General features: G+C 42.6%; 2 protein-coding genes across 2 annotated transcripts; both read left to right on the top strand.

Moving 5' to 3' along the window:
* LOC8083753 (ERBB-3 BINDING PROTEIN 1) lies at window positions 5,841-9,034 on the top strand. Its single transcript, XM_002440882.2, has 10 exons — window positions 5,841-6,022; window positions 6,137-6,233; window positions 6,802-6,886; window positions 6,974-7,123; window positions 7,208-7,361; window positions 7,560-7,775; window positions 7,872-8,008; window positions 8,091-8,182; window positions 8,403-8,585; window positions 8,775-9,034. Exons 2-10 carry the CDS (start codon window positions 6,137-6,139, stop codon window positions 8,837-8,839), a joined length of 1,179 nt encoding a protein of 392 aa, XP_002440927.1. The 5' UTR covers window positions 5,841-6,022; the 3' UTR covers window positions 8,840-9,034.
* On the top strand, window positions 11,935-15,933 carry LOC8083752 (ran-binding protein 1 homolog b). Its single transcript, XM_002440881.2, has 4 exons — window positions 11,935-12,288; window positions 12,381-12,532; window positions 12,631-12,756; window positions 15,396-15,933. The coding sequence occupies exons 1-4, from the start codon at window positions 12,110-12,112 to the stop codon at window positions 15,602-15,604; spliced, it is 666 nt and encodes a 221-aa protein (XP_002440926.1). The 5' UTR covers window positions 11,935-12,109; the 3' UTR covers window positions 15,605-15,933.

Below are 16,314 nucleotides of genomic sequence, written 5' to 3'. Positions count from 1 at the left end.
GGCCAGTGGGCAGGGTAACCAGATCGTTAGCTCCCAGCAAGAAGGTGAATTCTTGGGTGAGAGCGCCGGTAATATTGGCCTCGAGTACGGTGTGGTATGCTACGACTCTACTACTTAGACCATTTTGTCGTCTCCTCCACGCAGCGAGGATCTCACACTTACGTGGTGAAAAATGGAGAGGTTTACAAGCAAATCACCAAAGGATAACCAACATACTTGTGTGATGAAGAACCAGCTAGTTTTCGGACAAACTAGCAAAGAAACTGTCGAAGCTCTCGCCTAGGAGAGACTCCGTCAGGGCAAGGACGTCGGCGGGTTGCCCTAGGTCGGCCGGCGAGCCTAGGGTGCCATCCTTGGTCGTCGGATCAAGGGATGAACAGTATGGAGGTTGGAGGAGAGGAGAAAAGGGGTAAAGGAGTAGATTGATTTGTTTGTTGTCGATTGGATAGAGCAGAACTCAATCGGCCATGATCCTCTCATATATATAGGGGGTGGTCTTATCCCAGTAGGAAACCTCCCAAGTCATATTTTCCTAGTTTTCCACGAGTTTAAAATAGTTCCGATCGGAATCTCGAAGGCCAGATCCGAACAGTTATTAGGCCTGCCGGAAGTCAAGTCGGAAGTCGGGTCGGAACTTCCAACGTTTGTCGGAAATCCCTACGTGAGTCAGAACTCCCGACTCGGGTCGGAACTTCCAATAGCGGAGCATCTTCTTGAGGACATAACTTCTTCATCCAGCCTTTGAATTAGATGTTCCATATATGTTTTTTGATCGTCTCGACAAGAGGAGCACAATTGTGAAGTTCATTCCACATTTTGACAACTTCACAAAATGGAGAATTTTAGTTGTCAACCCATACTTTCCATACTTTTATATAGTTGTGCCGTATTTTAGCATGTGATGAAGAAACTGAACTTACCACCTAAATGTTACAGAGCATGAGGAGTCAGGACCACTCTAAAGGAGTGGAGGGACCTGAAATCTGAGGTAGTAGAAAATTGCTATTCAGAGGGCAGTCGTCGGAAACTATCCCCCAGGTGCAGGCAATATATAACACATGCAGGCACTATTTCTGGAAAAGAAAAATCTAACGATTCTCCTAATAAGTGCCAGTCCCTCTGTTAACAACTTGTGGTTAGAATTTAGAACCCAACCCGTTATAATTTCAACCGGAGACCTGGCCATGGTGCTCCAAATGCTAATGCTCGGAGCCTAAGCGCCAAAAGATCAGAAAACACCCAGAGTGAAGTCAGAAGCAAGCTGCCATAATTCCAATCAATGAAAATCCATAGCACAGCAAAAGTTGAACCAATAATAAGACACAGTAAACGTCTTGGGATAAGATTCCTGTGATCTCAGTTAATCTACTTTGAAAGTGTCTAATTTAGATCCTAATTGTAATTAAGTGGCATTGTTATGTTGGCAATAGATTGATAAAGGAGAAATAGTCCTGTCTGGTTTTCGGTTACTTCTTTTGCTACAGTTGTCTGCTTGTGAGTTTTCCGGAGGCTCAACATATATATGATTCTGAAACCTGGGTTCTTCATCTTCACATACTTTCTAATACATCTTGTATACCTCTTGATCCTGAGATGTTGCAGGGCTTGTATCATGCTAGATTACACGCATGCAAGTTCAGAATTTCAGATTATGGTATGGCAAAGATTAGAAACATAAGCTCAGAGTTTGACTGATACATCTGACATAAAAGAATGTCAAATTGACCTTGACACTGAACAAAAGCTATAGAGTATTGCCGCTTATAAATTTCCAAAGCAAATGTTGCTCATTGGAAAACAAAACTGTGCATTACAGTGGGAACTTGCAACTCTTCAATGTATATAGTTAAAGTAATAGCAGATAGATCAGTTCAGGGTATACGGGACATTGTAAACTGTCATCCTAATCTTGGTCGAAGCCACAGGTTGTGTATTGCTTTGTTAGAGTAAATTACCACCAAATCAACTGCTGATGTAGGTGCCAAAAAAGAGATAAAACACACACTAATGAGTTCAAAATATGGGTGTACCAAATCAACTAAGCAAGTATAAGATCTTAACAATCCCAACCAGGCAGGTGATCACAAAAAAAATCCCAACCAAGGCCGTTAGCATATATAGTGTCATAGGTTCCACTCTCACTGAATAACACTCTAATGAAGGATTTGTACATCAGAAGGGGTCCATGTACCATGTCCATTTTCTTTGCCGCAAGAACCTGAGCATGTTTATTTGCTGTAGAGGCAAATCATCGAGCACGTGGTGTGCATCATCCATGAGTGAGCCATTTGTGAATAGAAGATGGAATTGGACTAACACATAGGAGATGACTATGGGTTGGCGGCGGGTGTGGCGGCCAGGGGCAGGTTTGGGCCTAGGGCTAGTAGGGCCATGGCCCTAGGCGTGGCCCAAATATTCCCTATAGTAGAGAGTATGGTCCAGCAGCCCAATACAGAGAGAAGAGCGCAGGACTCGTGGGCATTCTTTGTCCCCGTTTAGCCGTAATGCTTCCTCTCCGTCGAACTCTATCGTGAGCGGCATAGCCGGCCGTCGATCCGCCCTAGCGCTCTTTCACTGGCCGCCATGGTCCTCTACCAAACTACCCCACGCACCCACACACCTGGCGCCTGGCTACGCGTGGCCTAAACTAGCTGCGGCAAGCCGAGCGCGAACGACGGCTGCCAGCCGGCAACCCCGTGTTGGCACCCGGCAGGCTGGGGCTGACATCTCAATTCTCTTCATCTCAGCGTGATCGTGTGGGGTCCTGCTCTCATGCTGGCTGCTCTGAATCTTGGTAATTTTTTCCCATTTCGATTCTAAGTTCTACTTTAAGGTTGAACTCTTCCCCTTTCTAAGAACTATTGACTAACTAATTGATTAAGACAATTTTTGTAGAGTTGCATAATAAAGAGGACTAGACATGAAAATAGTTTGACAGTGGCAAGTGGCCCTAGGCGTCAAAACCGACGAGCTCCGCCACTGGCGGCGGCCTTACCTTTTTTTGCTGCTGCTACATCTAGCGGGACCAGCGGCAGCGGAGTCTTGGATCTTGACGGCTGTCGTCTGCTGCAGGAAGTCGCAGGAACTGGTGGTGTGCATGTGCATCTCAGGTCGGCGAACACGGAGATGACGCCGGGCTTCCGCCGAGTGCCACGTCCTCATCCCTGGACGACGGCGCCATGAACCCAGAGAAGCAGTGTTTGGTGAGCCGGGGTCCGTTCGCATTTCGCGCGTGCCGTCGGGGTCGCCCGCGTAGACTGGGGCATTGGAGGAGGAAGGCGAGACGGAGAGAGACAGGGAGAAGTGGAGGGGATTGGGTGCACTGTCGTGCCGGAAGACACGCCGTGAAGAAGAAGACGGGTGCATGGAAGGCGTCAACATATGGTCATGGCGTATTTTGCCTTTTCGTTAAGCAATCTGCTATGGCCTTGTTTAGATCAAAAAGGTTTTGCATTTTTACACTGTAGCACTTTTGTTTTTATTTGATAAACATTGTCCAACCATGAAGTAACTAGGCTTAAAAGATTCGTCTCGTGATTTATAGACAAACTATGCAATTAGTTTTTGTTTTCATCTATATTTAGTGCTCCATGCATGTGCCGTAAGATTCAATGTGACGGAAAATCTTAAAAAGTTTTTGGTTTTAGGGATGAACTAAACAATGCCTAAACCTATGCCGCATCGGGCAACAACTGGCAGAGGGCTTGCCCTTTCGGCGTCCTTGTTCCGTATTTCTTCTCGTGCTCATGTCGACAGTGACTCATCGGCGGTCGAGGGTGTGGCATCCAACCAGCGCAACAAGGTCACCTGGGCTACAGCTGCGGGGTAGAAGCGCAGTGCGGTGTGGTGGCACGCGTACAACACAACCGAGTTTTTGTTTCTTCTCTTCGTGGTAGTGGGGTGTCCTATAAGTTTCTGCGGAGACAGTGGCCGTGTTTGGATCCTCTAGCTCAAGTGAAGGTTAGAGTTAGTTTTTACTCCAGAACTAGACCTAAACTAGCTCTAGCTGAAGACGTGTTTGGATGTAAGGGTTAGAATGAAAATAAATGTGGCTGATCAGTACGACAGCAGATCGGTGCGGCGGATCGATCGCCAGAAATAAAGAGGATAAGCTCGATCCCGTGTGGCCTGAGTTGGAGAAAAAAGAAATTGATATGAGCCCAAGCAGAACTCATCGAAATAATCATCACTTTGAAGGGATAGTTTTTTTAAGTGGGCTAGTTGCAAAAAAAACTACCTCTAGCCGACTAGTTGAACGTAAATTAGCGCAAATTAGCTTTAACCCTGGATCAGGGCCAGTGTGTCGCTGGGCGTGGATGAGAGATTGTATGACCACAAAAACTGACGACGTGGGGCATTGTGGAATCAAATAGATGAGTATAAGAATAAAGGGGAAGGTATAGATTATATGATAAATTATAGTTTTAAAATTTTATAGAAAGATAAAATAGAAATAGCTACATATAACATTGTTATTCTCATTTTTCATGAATATTCGATGCCTTATTTTCTAGGCATTTATATTCTTATTTTCCATCGATATTCAATAGCTTTTTATTGCCTCCAGTATGTATGTACATATTTGCTAGTCAAATTCAAAAGTTCATAATTTTTTTTCACATGAGTTCAAATTAAGCAAAAAATATATTTATTTCGATTAACTCAATGAGCTCTTTGTAATAAAAGTACTTCCTTCGTTCTAAATTATATGTCATTCTAAGAATCTTGGAGGGTTAAAGCATTTCAAGTTTGACCAAGTTTTTGTAATAAAATAATAATATTTATGATACCAAGTAAGTATCACTAGGTTCTTCATTAATTATGTTTTCATAGTATATCCACTTGATCTCATAATCTTTATATTTTTTCTATAATTTTAGTCAAATTTGAGATACTTTGACTTTTCAAGATTTCTTAAAATGCCTTATAATTTGGAATGGAGGGAGTACTTTATTTCATCATTTGAGATTGTTTTGCAATATGAAAATTCTAATTAATATTCAAGTCCTTTTTGCACCCATTTGTATAATTGTATGTGCTCCATATATTATCTTTTCATATGCAATATCCACATATCTTGTAAGCACAACTTTGGAGCACAAATTTGTGAAGCTTGTTATATTAAGACCTTTCTATGAAATGCTATTGTTTTATTATCTTTTGACGATCATATTATTTTAGTTGAGGACTACCAATAGACACACACTGACTTCGCGCTAAAAGTCTTGTAGTTAGATTAGTTGGAAGCTGGTTCGCTAATTGTATTTTATATCATTTTATTTGTATATTTCGTTAATTATTTATTGTATATGTCACTATATTGCATCGTTTAAAGTATTGTTACGTAGTTTAATTTATTTGGTCTAAAACTATTGAACCGGTGGTTTAACCAATTCTTAATGATTCCATCGATGAACAGATAACCTTTCCAGTTTGATTTCCGCTCCCGTCTATTCAAATACTGTTTATTTAGCTGATAAGTCATGACAAAAAATATTATTGACTAATTTATTATGAAAAAAAACACAATTGAATTAGTGACAAATTCGACTAGTACGAACAGACAATATGCATTGGACTATTACCTTTTCCGTGCCCGGTCCCCGTTCCGTCACGTTTGCGCAATGAGCCAAAGACGGGACGCGGTCCAAGCGTCCCCCGCACCGTCTGTGGCCTGTGGCCCACCTGTAAGTCTTATCCAGCCCCACACGCGGCACGGCCCAGGAGGCTAGGGCCCAGGACCAGTCCCACCTCTCAGCGACCCACTCGCCGCACTGACCATCACCCGAACCCACCGGTCAGTGATACGCCCTCCTCCCCTCTAAGCCCTAGACAGACGCCGCCGCCTCACCCGACCTGGCTGCCTCACTACATTTCTATTCCCCTCTCGAGCCCAAACCCTAAACCTAAACCTCTCACCCGCCGCCGCCGCCACCGTCACCGACAGCACCACCACCACCACTCCCTCCGCCGTCCCGGGGCTCCATCCCACCGCCGCCGACTTCCACCTCGGATTGAAGCAGTGAGTATTTTCCGTCCCCTTACATGTTCCTCGGGCTCGATTGGACCTGTTCCGTTTGGTTCCTGTCACTTTCTCGCCATTACTGATCGCTTTGAGTGTTGGTGTGTGCTGCAGATGTCGTCGGACGATGAGGTCAGGGAGGAGAAGGAGCTCGACCTCTCCTCCAACGACGTCGTCACTAAGTACAAGGCTGCCGCCGAAATCCTCAACAGTAAGTAACCTCGCCTTATCGCCCCCTTCTAACCTTATCACCCATCCTTGCGGTTGATCTGCGGTCCAGCAGCATACGTGGAGATTGTTAGTTTTTCTAGTATTTATTGCCGCTGCTGTTTGTTAATTGTTAGCTGTTCTTTAATTTAGATGTTTGGCGGTCTTTGTGAATTGTTAGTAGTAGCTGGAGTTAGCTGTTGGGTGAGTAAATGAATTTCCCGTTACAGTTTTGAGAAGCGGAATTTGATATGTCAAATGCTGTTCATATTGACCATGATGTCTATAGTGGTAGCAGTGGTTTTGGATTGCAGAGAAGGCTTCTACTTGGATGTTAGCCCCACTTTGATTGCCCCATTTTCTTTGGAAGTTTTATCAGTTATCTATTTTGTATGTATGTTGAATTTGTTCAAGAAGTGCACTGATAGTAATTGTGCTTACTTTGGGCTGGTGATGCATACTAATATCAGAAATGAAATGCTAAACTGATAGTAATTTTGCTTACTTTGGCCTGATGATGCATACTAATATCAGAAATGAAATGCTAAAGTGTTTTATCACCTTTGCAACAGATGCTCTGAAGCTGGTTGTGTCTGAGTGCAAACCAAAAGCCAAGATTGTTGACCTTTGTGAGAAGGGTGACTCTTTCATAAGAGAGTAATAAATCTTTCTGTGTCTTAGTGCTCTTGATTGCTACTTTATTGCTAATTTGCATCCTTACTTTGGGCTCATTGTTGGGAATAGGCAAACTGGGAATGTCTACAAGAATGCAAAGAGGAAGATTGAAAGGGGCATTGCTTTCCCAACCTGTGTATCTGTGAACAACACAGTCTGCCACTTCTCACCGCTTGCCACAGATGATGCAGTTCTGGAAGAAAATGATATGGTTAAAATGTAATTGCCTTGCTGCAACTATTTTTATAATGCCTTTTTGCAGATATTGCTGTGGGCCTCAACAATTTTGTTTTCCTTTTGCAGTGATATGGGCTGTCATATTGATGGCTTTATCGCTGTGGTGGCACACACACATGTAATTACAAGTGGGCCTGTCACAGGAAGAGCAGCTGATGTTCTTGCTGCTGCCAACACAGCAGCAGAAGTTGCTGTGAGGCTTGTGAGACCTGGGAAGAAGGTATAAATGTTTCACAAAGCCTTAAGCTTTTTTTTTTCTTTCACAGGTTATATTTTATTTATCATTGTTGCCTTCTCCCTAAGCATATATATTTGAAAGATGTTTGAAGTGGCAACCTAACTAAGTATTTCCTTTCTCATTTTGTGGGTGTGAACTGATTTGTTTGTTTCATTACTGATCCCCTCTTTATATTTTCAGAATAAGGATGTTACTGAAGCAATCCAGAAGGTTGCTGCTGCTTATGATTGCAAAATTGTGGAAGGTGTTCTTAGCCATCAACTGAAACAATTTGTGATTGATGGTAACAAAGTGGTGCTCAGTGTCTCCAATGCTGATACAAAGGTTGATGATGCTGAATTTGAAGAAAATGAAGTCTACGCAATCGATATTGTCACCAGTACTGGGGAGGGGAAGGTAAGAATTATTTTTTTCTCATATGATGCCCCCCCCCCTCTCTCTCTCTCTCTCTCTCTCTCTGTTTGATCACTTTTTGTTGAATATTCATGGCAGCCCAAGTTATTGGATGAGAAGCAGACCACTATCTACAAAAGGGCTGTAGACAAGAATTATCACTTGAAGATGAAAGCATCAAGGTTCATTTTCAGTGAGATCAGCCAGAAATTCCCAATCATGCCTTTCACTGCTAGGTTTGTGACTTCACAACGGATTTTGAGTTTTGAGGTGTTTACTTTGTTGTCTTTTGAAACATGAGCTTATGAATTGCTATAGGGCATTAGAAGAGAAGCGTGCACGCTTAGGCTTGGTGGAATGCATGAACCATGAGCTATTGCAGCCGTACCCTGTACTTCATGAGAAGCCAGGTAGAGACTACTCCCCTCAATATAATCACTGGACTGCTTGAATTCGTTTTTCAACATTCCATAACTTCTCACTTTGGGTCTATAGAAACTCCTGTAAGGTTTGGGGGCTTGTGGTGCATATTGATTTATGTGCTTATTTGCAATTTCTTCAAACTTCTAATATCAGCAGACCTATAGGATTATTGTAAGAGACATCATATTAAGTGATTGCATCATGCAGGTGATCTTGTTGCACACATAAAGTTCACTGTGCTTCTGATGCCCAATGGATCAGATAAGATTACATCACATCCGCTACAGGAGTTAAAGCCCACAAAATCCATTGAAGACAATGCTGAGATAAAGGCATGGCTTGCTTTGGGGACAAAATCAAAGAAGAAGGGTGGTGGAAAGAAGAAGAAAGGTTTGTCCCATGTACACAGTACACAATGCTCATTATTTTGTTGCTCCTGAGCTGCATGCTTATTTGGTTCTCTTGATAAACTAGTTACACACTTTTTTTATATGTTTTGTGTTACGCAACTCTTGTACCTTTTGTCTTGTTTATTTTGTAAAGTTCTTTGTACTTAGTTGTTTGTTTCCTCATGAATAGGCAAGAAAGGAGATGCAGCAGAAGCAGATCCCATGGAGGCGACAAACGGTGCAAGCCAAGAATAATTCTGATTTTTGGAATTACTGCCTCCAGCCTTTTTTCTTGTTTCTTCACTGCATCTGATGGTGTTATATTACATTCAGTTGTGGAAAAAATTGAGTACTTTTTCTAGTGTCTTAAGAAATGAAGCATCCTGCTGCACATTATCGCATCTAATGGCACAAAGTGAATTATCTACGAGGCATGCTCAGCGTTGGTTATCAGTTCTTCACGCCCTTGACTTTGGATTTTTCAGAGCTCCCAGCCTGGAAATTTTAGTGGTTGCATGAACAACGCACTCCAGTGGACATTGGGATTTTAGCGGTTGTTTGGTTCTGGACCCTGGGAATTTTGCCTGGGTCAGGCATCGCTTGATTTTAGAGCTGGCATTCCAGTGTTCGATTTCGAACGCCTGGGGCTCGATGCACCTGCCTGGGCGAGAGTCCTAGGGTCAGGGCTCCATACAAACAGGCCCTGCCAACTGCTGAGATGGGGATATTTAATTATTTGCCACTTTTATGTTTGGCATGAGCTCAATTGCTATCTTTGTATGTCTATAATTTTGCCACCGCTACAATAAAAACTCCATGGATTTAGGCATTGCACGTGTGGCTATCCAAGTCATGGGCACGGGCATGTGAAAAGACCTCCTGCCCTTGCCGCCGGCCTGCACGCAGCTACACTAGCCAACACCACTCTTGGGTCTCATCGTTCACATGCGCACGAAATGGCTGAGTGTCCGTTACCGCACGCACCTCTGCACCTGCTCGGAGGATCGAGCATGGGCTAGCTCGACACAAGGCGCGTCATAGACGGCCAGTGCGTGGACCATGCACAGCTCGCGTCAGTATCCTAGTTGATGTTGTCGACGAGTGTACACAGGCTATCTAAGGCCGTGTTTAGTTCCCGAAGCGAAAAATTTCGCGTCACTGTAGCACTTTCATTTGTTTGTGGTAATTATTATTCAACCATGGATTAAGTAGGCTCAAAAGATTCGCCTCGTCAATTTCGACTAAACTGTGCAATTAGTTTTTATTTTTGTCTATATTTAATACTTCATGCATGTGTCTAAAGATTCGATGTGACGGAAAATCTTGAAAAATTTTGAGTTTTTGGATGTAACTAAACAAGGACTAAATAGAAAGTACGAAAGCTACTATCCAAATATTTTTCTTGCTTTATAGACAACCTATTTACAAACATTGGTACTGAAAAAATATGGTTCAATAATCCATTCATCCAATAGAATTTATATATTCCTATGCTTGCTATGATTATTGTTATTATGATAAGAGCATGGCATATACTAATGCTAGACTTTGTTACTTTCAAATTGCAAATGCTATAAAAAACTGTTAGTCAAAGGGCTTGTCCGTTTTTGACTTTTTTTTACATCTCCTCATTGGGTACAACTATACTAAGGGTCTCTTTGGTTGGCCTTTTGAACCTACTTTTGCTTTTGTAAAAGCCAAAAGCCAACCAAAGGGCCCAAAAGCCACAAGTACTTTTGCCCAAAAGCAGCTTTTCTCGTAGTACAAATCCAAAAGCACCTCACCCCCTGCTTTCACTGACTTTTGGGATCCGTTTAGTTTTTTTTCAAAAGCCACGAGTGACCAACGAAATGACTTTTGAGTTTCTCAAAGCCCACATCCCACAGCAGCTTTTCAAAAGCTCAAAGCTCACAGTAGCTTTTTCAAAAGTCACAGCCCAACCAAACACACCCTAAACCTGTGCGAACTCACAAATCAACACACGCATATACCCCTATGCACATATCAAGACCTACAACTACACGTACCTTGAAGGTAAAAAAAAACTACACATACCATTGAAGATTGTCTTCTTAGTGAGATCGACAGGCTCTTTTACACGATGGTCATGTTGTTCTAACCAAGTGACGCTTGAAAAAAGGTACTCCCTCCATCCCAAATTGTAAGTCGTTTGACTTTTTTTACCCCAAGTTTGACCACTCGTCTTATTCAAAAAAATTTGTGCAAATATAGTCAAATTTAAGTCACTCTTGAAGAACTTTTATTAATAAACCAATACACAACAAAAAAAGTAATATTTTGTATAAAACTTTAAATAAGACGAGTGGTCAAACTTGATATTAAAAAAGTCAAACGACTTACAATTTGGAATGGATTGAGTATAAAATATCTCCCCAAACGTATGGCAGGCTAACGCCATGGAATTGTTCAACTAAGGCCTTGTTTAGTTCGCAAAAAAATTTGTTTTTGACTACTGTAGCATTTCGTTTTTATTTGACAAACATTGTCCAATCACGGAGTAACTAGACTTAAAAGATTCATCTCACAAATTACAGGTAAACTGTGCAGTTAATTTTTATTTTCGTCTATATTTAATGCTCCATGCATACGACTAAAGATTCAATGTGACGGAAAAACATGAAAATTTTTGCGAACTAAACAAGGCCTAACACAGCTTTACACAACATTTGCTACCAAATTTGACAACAAAAAGGATTAAAAAGAAGCACTAAATTGATTTTGTTTTTAATCAAACTCGAAAATAGAAGGTTGAAGACCTAGCTAAGAATTAAGCATTTAAACCCCAACTATTGAATGGCCGTGGCTGATAAGCCATAGCTGAATTGTGACAACCGAATTTATTTTGGGATATTGTCCAATAAAACACGACGATTCTAACCGGAATTGAAGGCTGAAAGATGGGATGAAAATCATCAATCCCATCCACTCGGCTAACAGCCCATCCTTTCTCGCCCAAAGAAACCAAAGCAAACTAAAAAAAGAAAAAAAAAAAAGCAGCTCCAAATGCGGAGCGAGGGTATCTTGGCAAGAAACTGAGGGCCTGTTTAGTTGGCGATTTTTTTTGATTTTGTCTTCTATAATATTATTGTTTGTATTTGATATTTATTATTTAACTATGGACTAATTAAATTTAAAAGATTCGTCTCGCCAATTACAGATGAATTATATAATTAGTTAATTTTTTATTTATATTTAATGATTCACACATATATTGTTTAATTTGATATCACGAGAAATCTAAAAACTTTGTAAAATATTTTAGAAACTAAACAGCCCCGATTTTGCTTTGCAAACTGCAGTTCCTACCGCGTGGGCCATCTCTCTGAAAGTGGGTCTATCCTCGCTGGCTACGTCTCCCCTCCGCGCACAAAAACCCTAGCACGCAGGCCGCAGGCGCAGCCAGCCCTGCTCCCAAAGCTTCTGGAGAACACCTACCCGTCTTCCCTCCCTTGCCCCGCCGTCGCGTGCTCTTCGAATCGAATCGCGCCGCTGTCGCCTCACCTCATGGCGGACAAGGAGCCCGTCGTGGAGCGACCCGAGGCGGCTGAGGAGGAGGACGCCTCGGCCGCCGCCGCCGCCGCGGGGGAGGAGGAGGACACGGGCGCCCAGGTGGCCCCCATCGTGCGGCTCGAGGAGGTAGCCGTCACCACCGGCGAGGAGGACGAGGACGTCCTGCTCGACATGTGAGGCGCCGCCCCCCTCCCCACCTCCTTGTTCATTGCTGCGCGCGGTTGCCCGCCCCCGCTCGATTTGGTGCTGATTTGGGTTTTTGCAGGAAGGCGAAGCTGTACCGTTTTGACAAAGACGGGAACCAATGGAAGGAACGAGGCACGGGCACCGTCAAGCTTCTCAAGCACAAGGAGAGCAGCAAGGTCCGCCTAGTCATGCGCCAGGCCAAGACGCTTAAGATCTGCGCGAACCACCTCGGTACCCTTTCTATCTATTTGGAACTCGCCGTCACAATTTGTATCCAGCTTTTGGTCGATCCCATAGAGTAGGATTCTGATGCCGCGATGTGTGTGCAGTGGCCTCCACCACGAAAATGCAGGAGCATGCCGGCAGCGACAAGTCGTGCGTCTGGCACGCTGCCGATTTTGCAGATGGCGAACTTAAGGAGGAGATGTTTGCCATCCGGTTTGGTTCCGTAGAAAGTGAGTTCTCCATCTCGTTTACCTGGTTGTTATGCCCATGTTTGATATGGTTGAACTTCATATCTCAGTGTTCTAAAATGAAATCTTTAGGGCCTATTTAGTTTGAGCCCAGGCAAAGCTGCCTAGTCCAGGCATGAATCTCAGGCATCCAATTCTGGAGGCCTGGGGTTGAGATTGCTGCCTGGTTGTTAAGCTGACAATCTGATTATAGGCTGCTTGGAACTAAAAATGACCAAACAAATAGGTTTACCAGAGTTTAAGGTCCTTGTTTTGTTGAGTAAGTGTTTTCAAAGGTTCAAGGTTGTTCTACCGAGTGATGCTAAAGAAGCCATTCATGAACGAAATTGCCATCTATATATGGCTTTATTTCTAACCATTGTTTGGTTTCAGTTTTGTGGATATAATTGTTGTCGAGTGTTCACAAAGGAGAGTTGCTTGATTTGTTGCCTTCTATGCATAATAAAATGGTGAATTGTTTTGTGTTGTAAATAGTAAATTCTAATACATGTGGTGACTGAACTGGCACTGGATATTGATTTTGAGAACTTTGGGATCTAATAATCTGATAGCTTGTTAGTGCTACCGCTGTATATGATGTACCATTATCTGCTCTTTAAGGAGAACTATTATTAGGCATGCATCTGTGGCTGTTGGTTGAAAGAGGCTTGATCATTTCATATCATTTCTGTGCCAGGTGGTGTGTTCAATTAATTACAACCTGTCGGGGTTTATTGTCTGCATAATTTATTCATGATGGTGGCATATTTGCACAGTACCTTTCTACCAGCTCTTTGTCTGAAATTTCTTATGTCCAGTTTGCATCATTTAGTTTTAACAAGCCTTTGTTTTAGGTTTCTACTTTACACACCATAGAGCTTTTTCATTTTTTCCCTGTAAAACGTTCTCCTTGGTTTGTGGATTCCTGAGCAGTTCACAAGAAAAATACCCAAGCTAGATGTCACATGGTCAACATTGTAAAATGGATCAGCCATATTGTTGTGTATGTAGCCTTTATATAGCGACAGTTGCCTACTTGACATGTAGAGTTCCTGAAGTACATATTGATATATACAAATCATGGTCTGGTAGTGCTTTTTGCCAACCTGTAGTGTGGTTGGTTCATTCTGCGTTTGCATTATGCTAACACATTATTTTATTTTCATTGATGCTCTATATATTTGAAGGGGTTGGCTTTTACAACTGCTCAATATCTTCTTTTTGGTGCATATTTTACTTAATTGAGTTCCCTACTGGCAATCGTAGGCACTAGCTTTGGTTTACCAACATTCTCTTTATGAATAAGTATGTTCTCATGTGTGCTCTGTGTCAGCTCCAGCTTAGTGGTAGTTCTGTGAGGTGTGAAATAACCAAATCTTTGTTAAGTTCCTAATTAGCTCATTTTTTATTAGTTAAAACGTCATGAGTGTTACTTTTTAGGGCACTCTAGTGGTGCTATAGATATACTCCCTCCGTACCCATTAAAATAGACGTCCTGGGCTTCCTCAGGTTTGTTACGAAAGGTGACGTTCTACCGATGCGGGCAAGTCTTGGACAGGTTTACCCCTCCCTCTCGCGACCGTATGACTGCGGATTAATCGCGTGGCTCCTCAATTCTCCGCATTAACCCTCTCGCGACTGCCCTCAGCGCACTGTGCCATGCAAAATCGTGAGTGAAGGAAAAAATATGGGGGCCAGGGGAATCGAACCCTGCCCGCCTGCCTCATGCTGCTCCAGACAAACCAATCAAGCTACGAAAGTTTCTTGATTATAGGATACCCGCAGGGCTATTTAATAAGGGCAAAGTTGGAAGATTACCCCCTAATTAATCACTCCTTGGTTACCACAATTCCTGTCTAAACGTCAGGTTTTTTAGGTATGGAGGTAGTACATTGTTAGACCTCTGTTTTTTTTTTGACAACATTGTTAGACCTCTGTTGTGTATTTTTCATTTGGTTGCAGGCTGCAGATCATAGTTTTTGTTCCACTATTAATGGGTGTTGTTCAGATCATGCTACCTGTGTAGCATCTGTACATGAGGGTATCATATTACATTGATAAGCATGTTCTCATGTGTGCTTTGTGTGACTGCCAGAGGGTTTGGTGGTAGTTCTGTGAAGTGTGAATTAGCCAAAATATTTGTTAACTTTCTAACTTACTTGGTGTTTGTTAGTTACAACATCATGAGTGAAAACATTTTAGGGCATTCTTCATGCTATACAACCTTGCCTTTGTTAGACTTCTGTTGTGTGCTCTTCCTCTGGTTGCAGGCTTGTGGCCTTTCTCTTCATAGTTTGAGTTCCACTATTATTAATGGGTTTTGTTAAAATCTTGCTACCGGTCTAGCATCTGTACAGTACATCAGGGTACCATATCACATGACTTCGATCTCATGTGTTACACCATGTAGTGTTTTCTATTCTGGCAGTCAATTTCTGTCTGTTTAGAAAGATGCATAGTTCTGTGTTTTCTGTTCTGGTAGTCAATTTCTATGTCATCTGTTGAGTGAAATACTCTCTAGGGATGTATCTGTACTGTCGATTTTCTTTTCCTTCTATAGGTTCCGTAGTCACCGTGTCTTCCAAAAACTTTCTGAATTTCACTAAGTTATGCTGACATCAATTCTCTTTGATCTCATATAGATTGCAAGAAATTCAAGGAGTTGATTGAGGAGATTGCTGAGTCACTTACAAAGAACGAAGGCAAGGAAGGTGAAGATGGTTCTTCCACGGCTGAATTGCTGGAGAAGCTCACTGTGAGCGAGGACAAATCTGAGGGAAGTGGCAAGTCGGAGTCAACTGATTCTGGCAAAGTGAACGAAACCAAATCTGACGCAGCCCCAGCCGAGTAGTTGGTGTTGTTTCACGCAGATCCACCCGGTGCCAAATCTGTTTGTGTCCTTCCCAGTGGAAGTTTGGTGCCCGTTAGCCATGAAATATGACTGCTCACATTTGGGGGCGAGTTGGAGCAGTCTCAGGTGTTTGGATTTGGTCTACTCTGGTTTGGTCCGGGCTTGATTTTGTTAAAAACTTGGAGTCCATCGGGGTTGTGGAACGTTTGGTATGTGAGTCGCTAGTATTTTATTGCATGGATCGGTATGGATTGCGGTAAATTCATTCATATAAGGTGCATCCTATATTTTTTTAATTTGGTTCAATACACATACATATGTTGTATTAATACTTTATACTTTATGCCAATGTTATACTTTATGCCAATGCCCCATGGGGATAGTTGAATGAGTGTCGGTAGTGGTAGATCAGGGAGCTTTTTACCTGTATGCCATTATGAAAGATGGACCAAACCACCAGGCCACTAAAAAGTTGTTTCGCACCGCTGTGCCCAACTTTATCTTCGACTATACCCGTGTGCCATTCCGTCCCCATTCCGTCCGTTTTTTGACGATTAAGATGTCTGGCACGTGGGCTCTGGGTCAGAAAATGTCCTTTTTGCCCTTGTAGTCTCGGGCGATAGAAGAGGAGCGAGCGCCATTGACCATTCCCATTCCCCGTTCCCCACTCTCAGTCTTCCTCTCTCAAACCCCGAGCTCGGGACCCTAGC

Source organism: Sorghum bicolor, chromosome 9, assembly GCF_000003195.3.
Source record: "Sorghum bicolor cultivar BTx623 chromosome 9, Sorghum_bicolor_NCBIv3, whole genome shotgun sequence".
NCBI lineage: Eukaryota > Viridiplantae > Streptophyta > Magnoliopsida > Poales > Poaceae > Sorghum > Sorghum bicolor.
The sequence above is the reverse complement of the archived record's forward strand: the minus strand, read 5'-3'. Positions and strand labels throughout refer to the sequence as shown.

What these genes read in the sequence shown, in the direction of transcription:
- LOC8083753 (XM_002440882.2), top strand. Translation starts at nt 6,137, where the DNA reads ATGTCGTCGGACGATGAGGTCAGGGAGGAGAAGGAGCTCGACCTCTCC. An exon ending in CCAGTACTGGGGAGGGGAAG is followed by an intron (nt 7,776 to 7,871) that starts GTAAGAATTATT and finishes TATTCATGGCAG; the next exon opens with CCCAAGTTATTGGATGAGAA. An exon ending in TGGTGGAAAGAAGAAGAAAG is followed by an intron (nt 8,586 to 8,774) that starts GTTTGTCCCATG and finishes CCTCATGAATAG; the next exon opens with GCAAGAAAGGAGATGCAGCA.
- LOC8083752 (XM_002440881.2), top strand. Translation starts at nt 12,110, where the DNA reads ATGGCGGACAAGGAGCCCGTCGTGGAGCGACCCGAGGCGGCTGAGGAG. An exon ending in GAGGACGTCCTGCTCGACAT is followed by an intron (nt 12,289 to 12,380) that starts GTGAGGCGCCGC and finishes GGGTTTTTGCAG; the next exon opens with GAAGGCGAAGCTGTACCGTT. An exon ending in CCGGTTTGGTTCCGTAGAAA is followed by an intron (nt 12,757 to 15,395) that starts GTGAGTTCTCCA and finishes GATCTCATATAG; the next exon opens with ATTGCAAGAAATTCAAGGAG.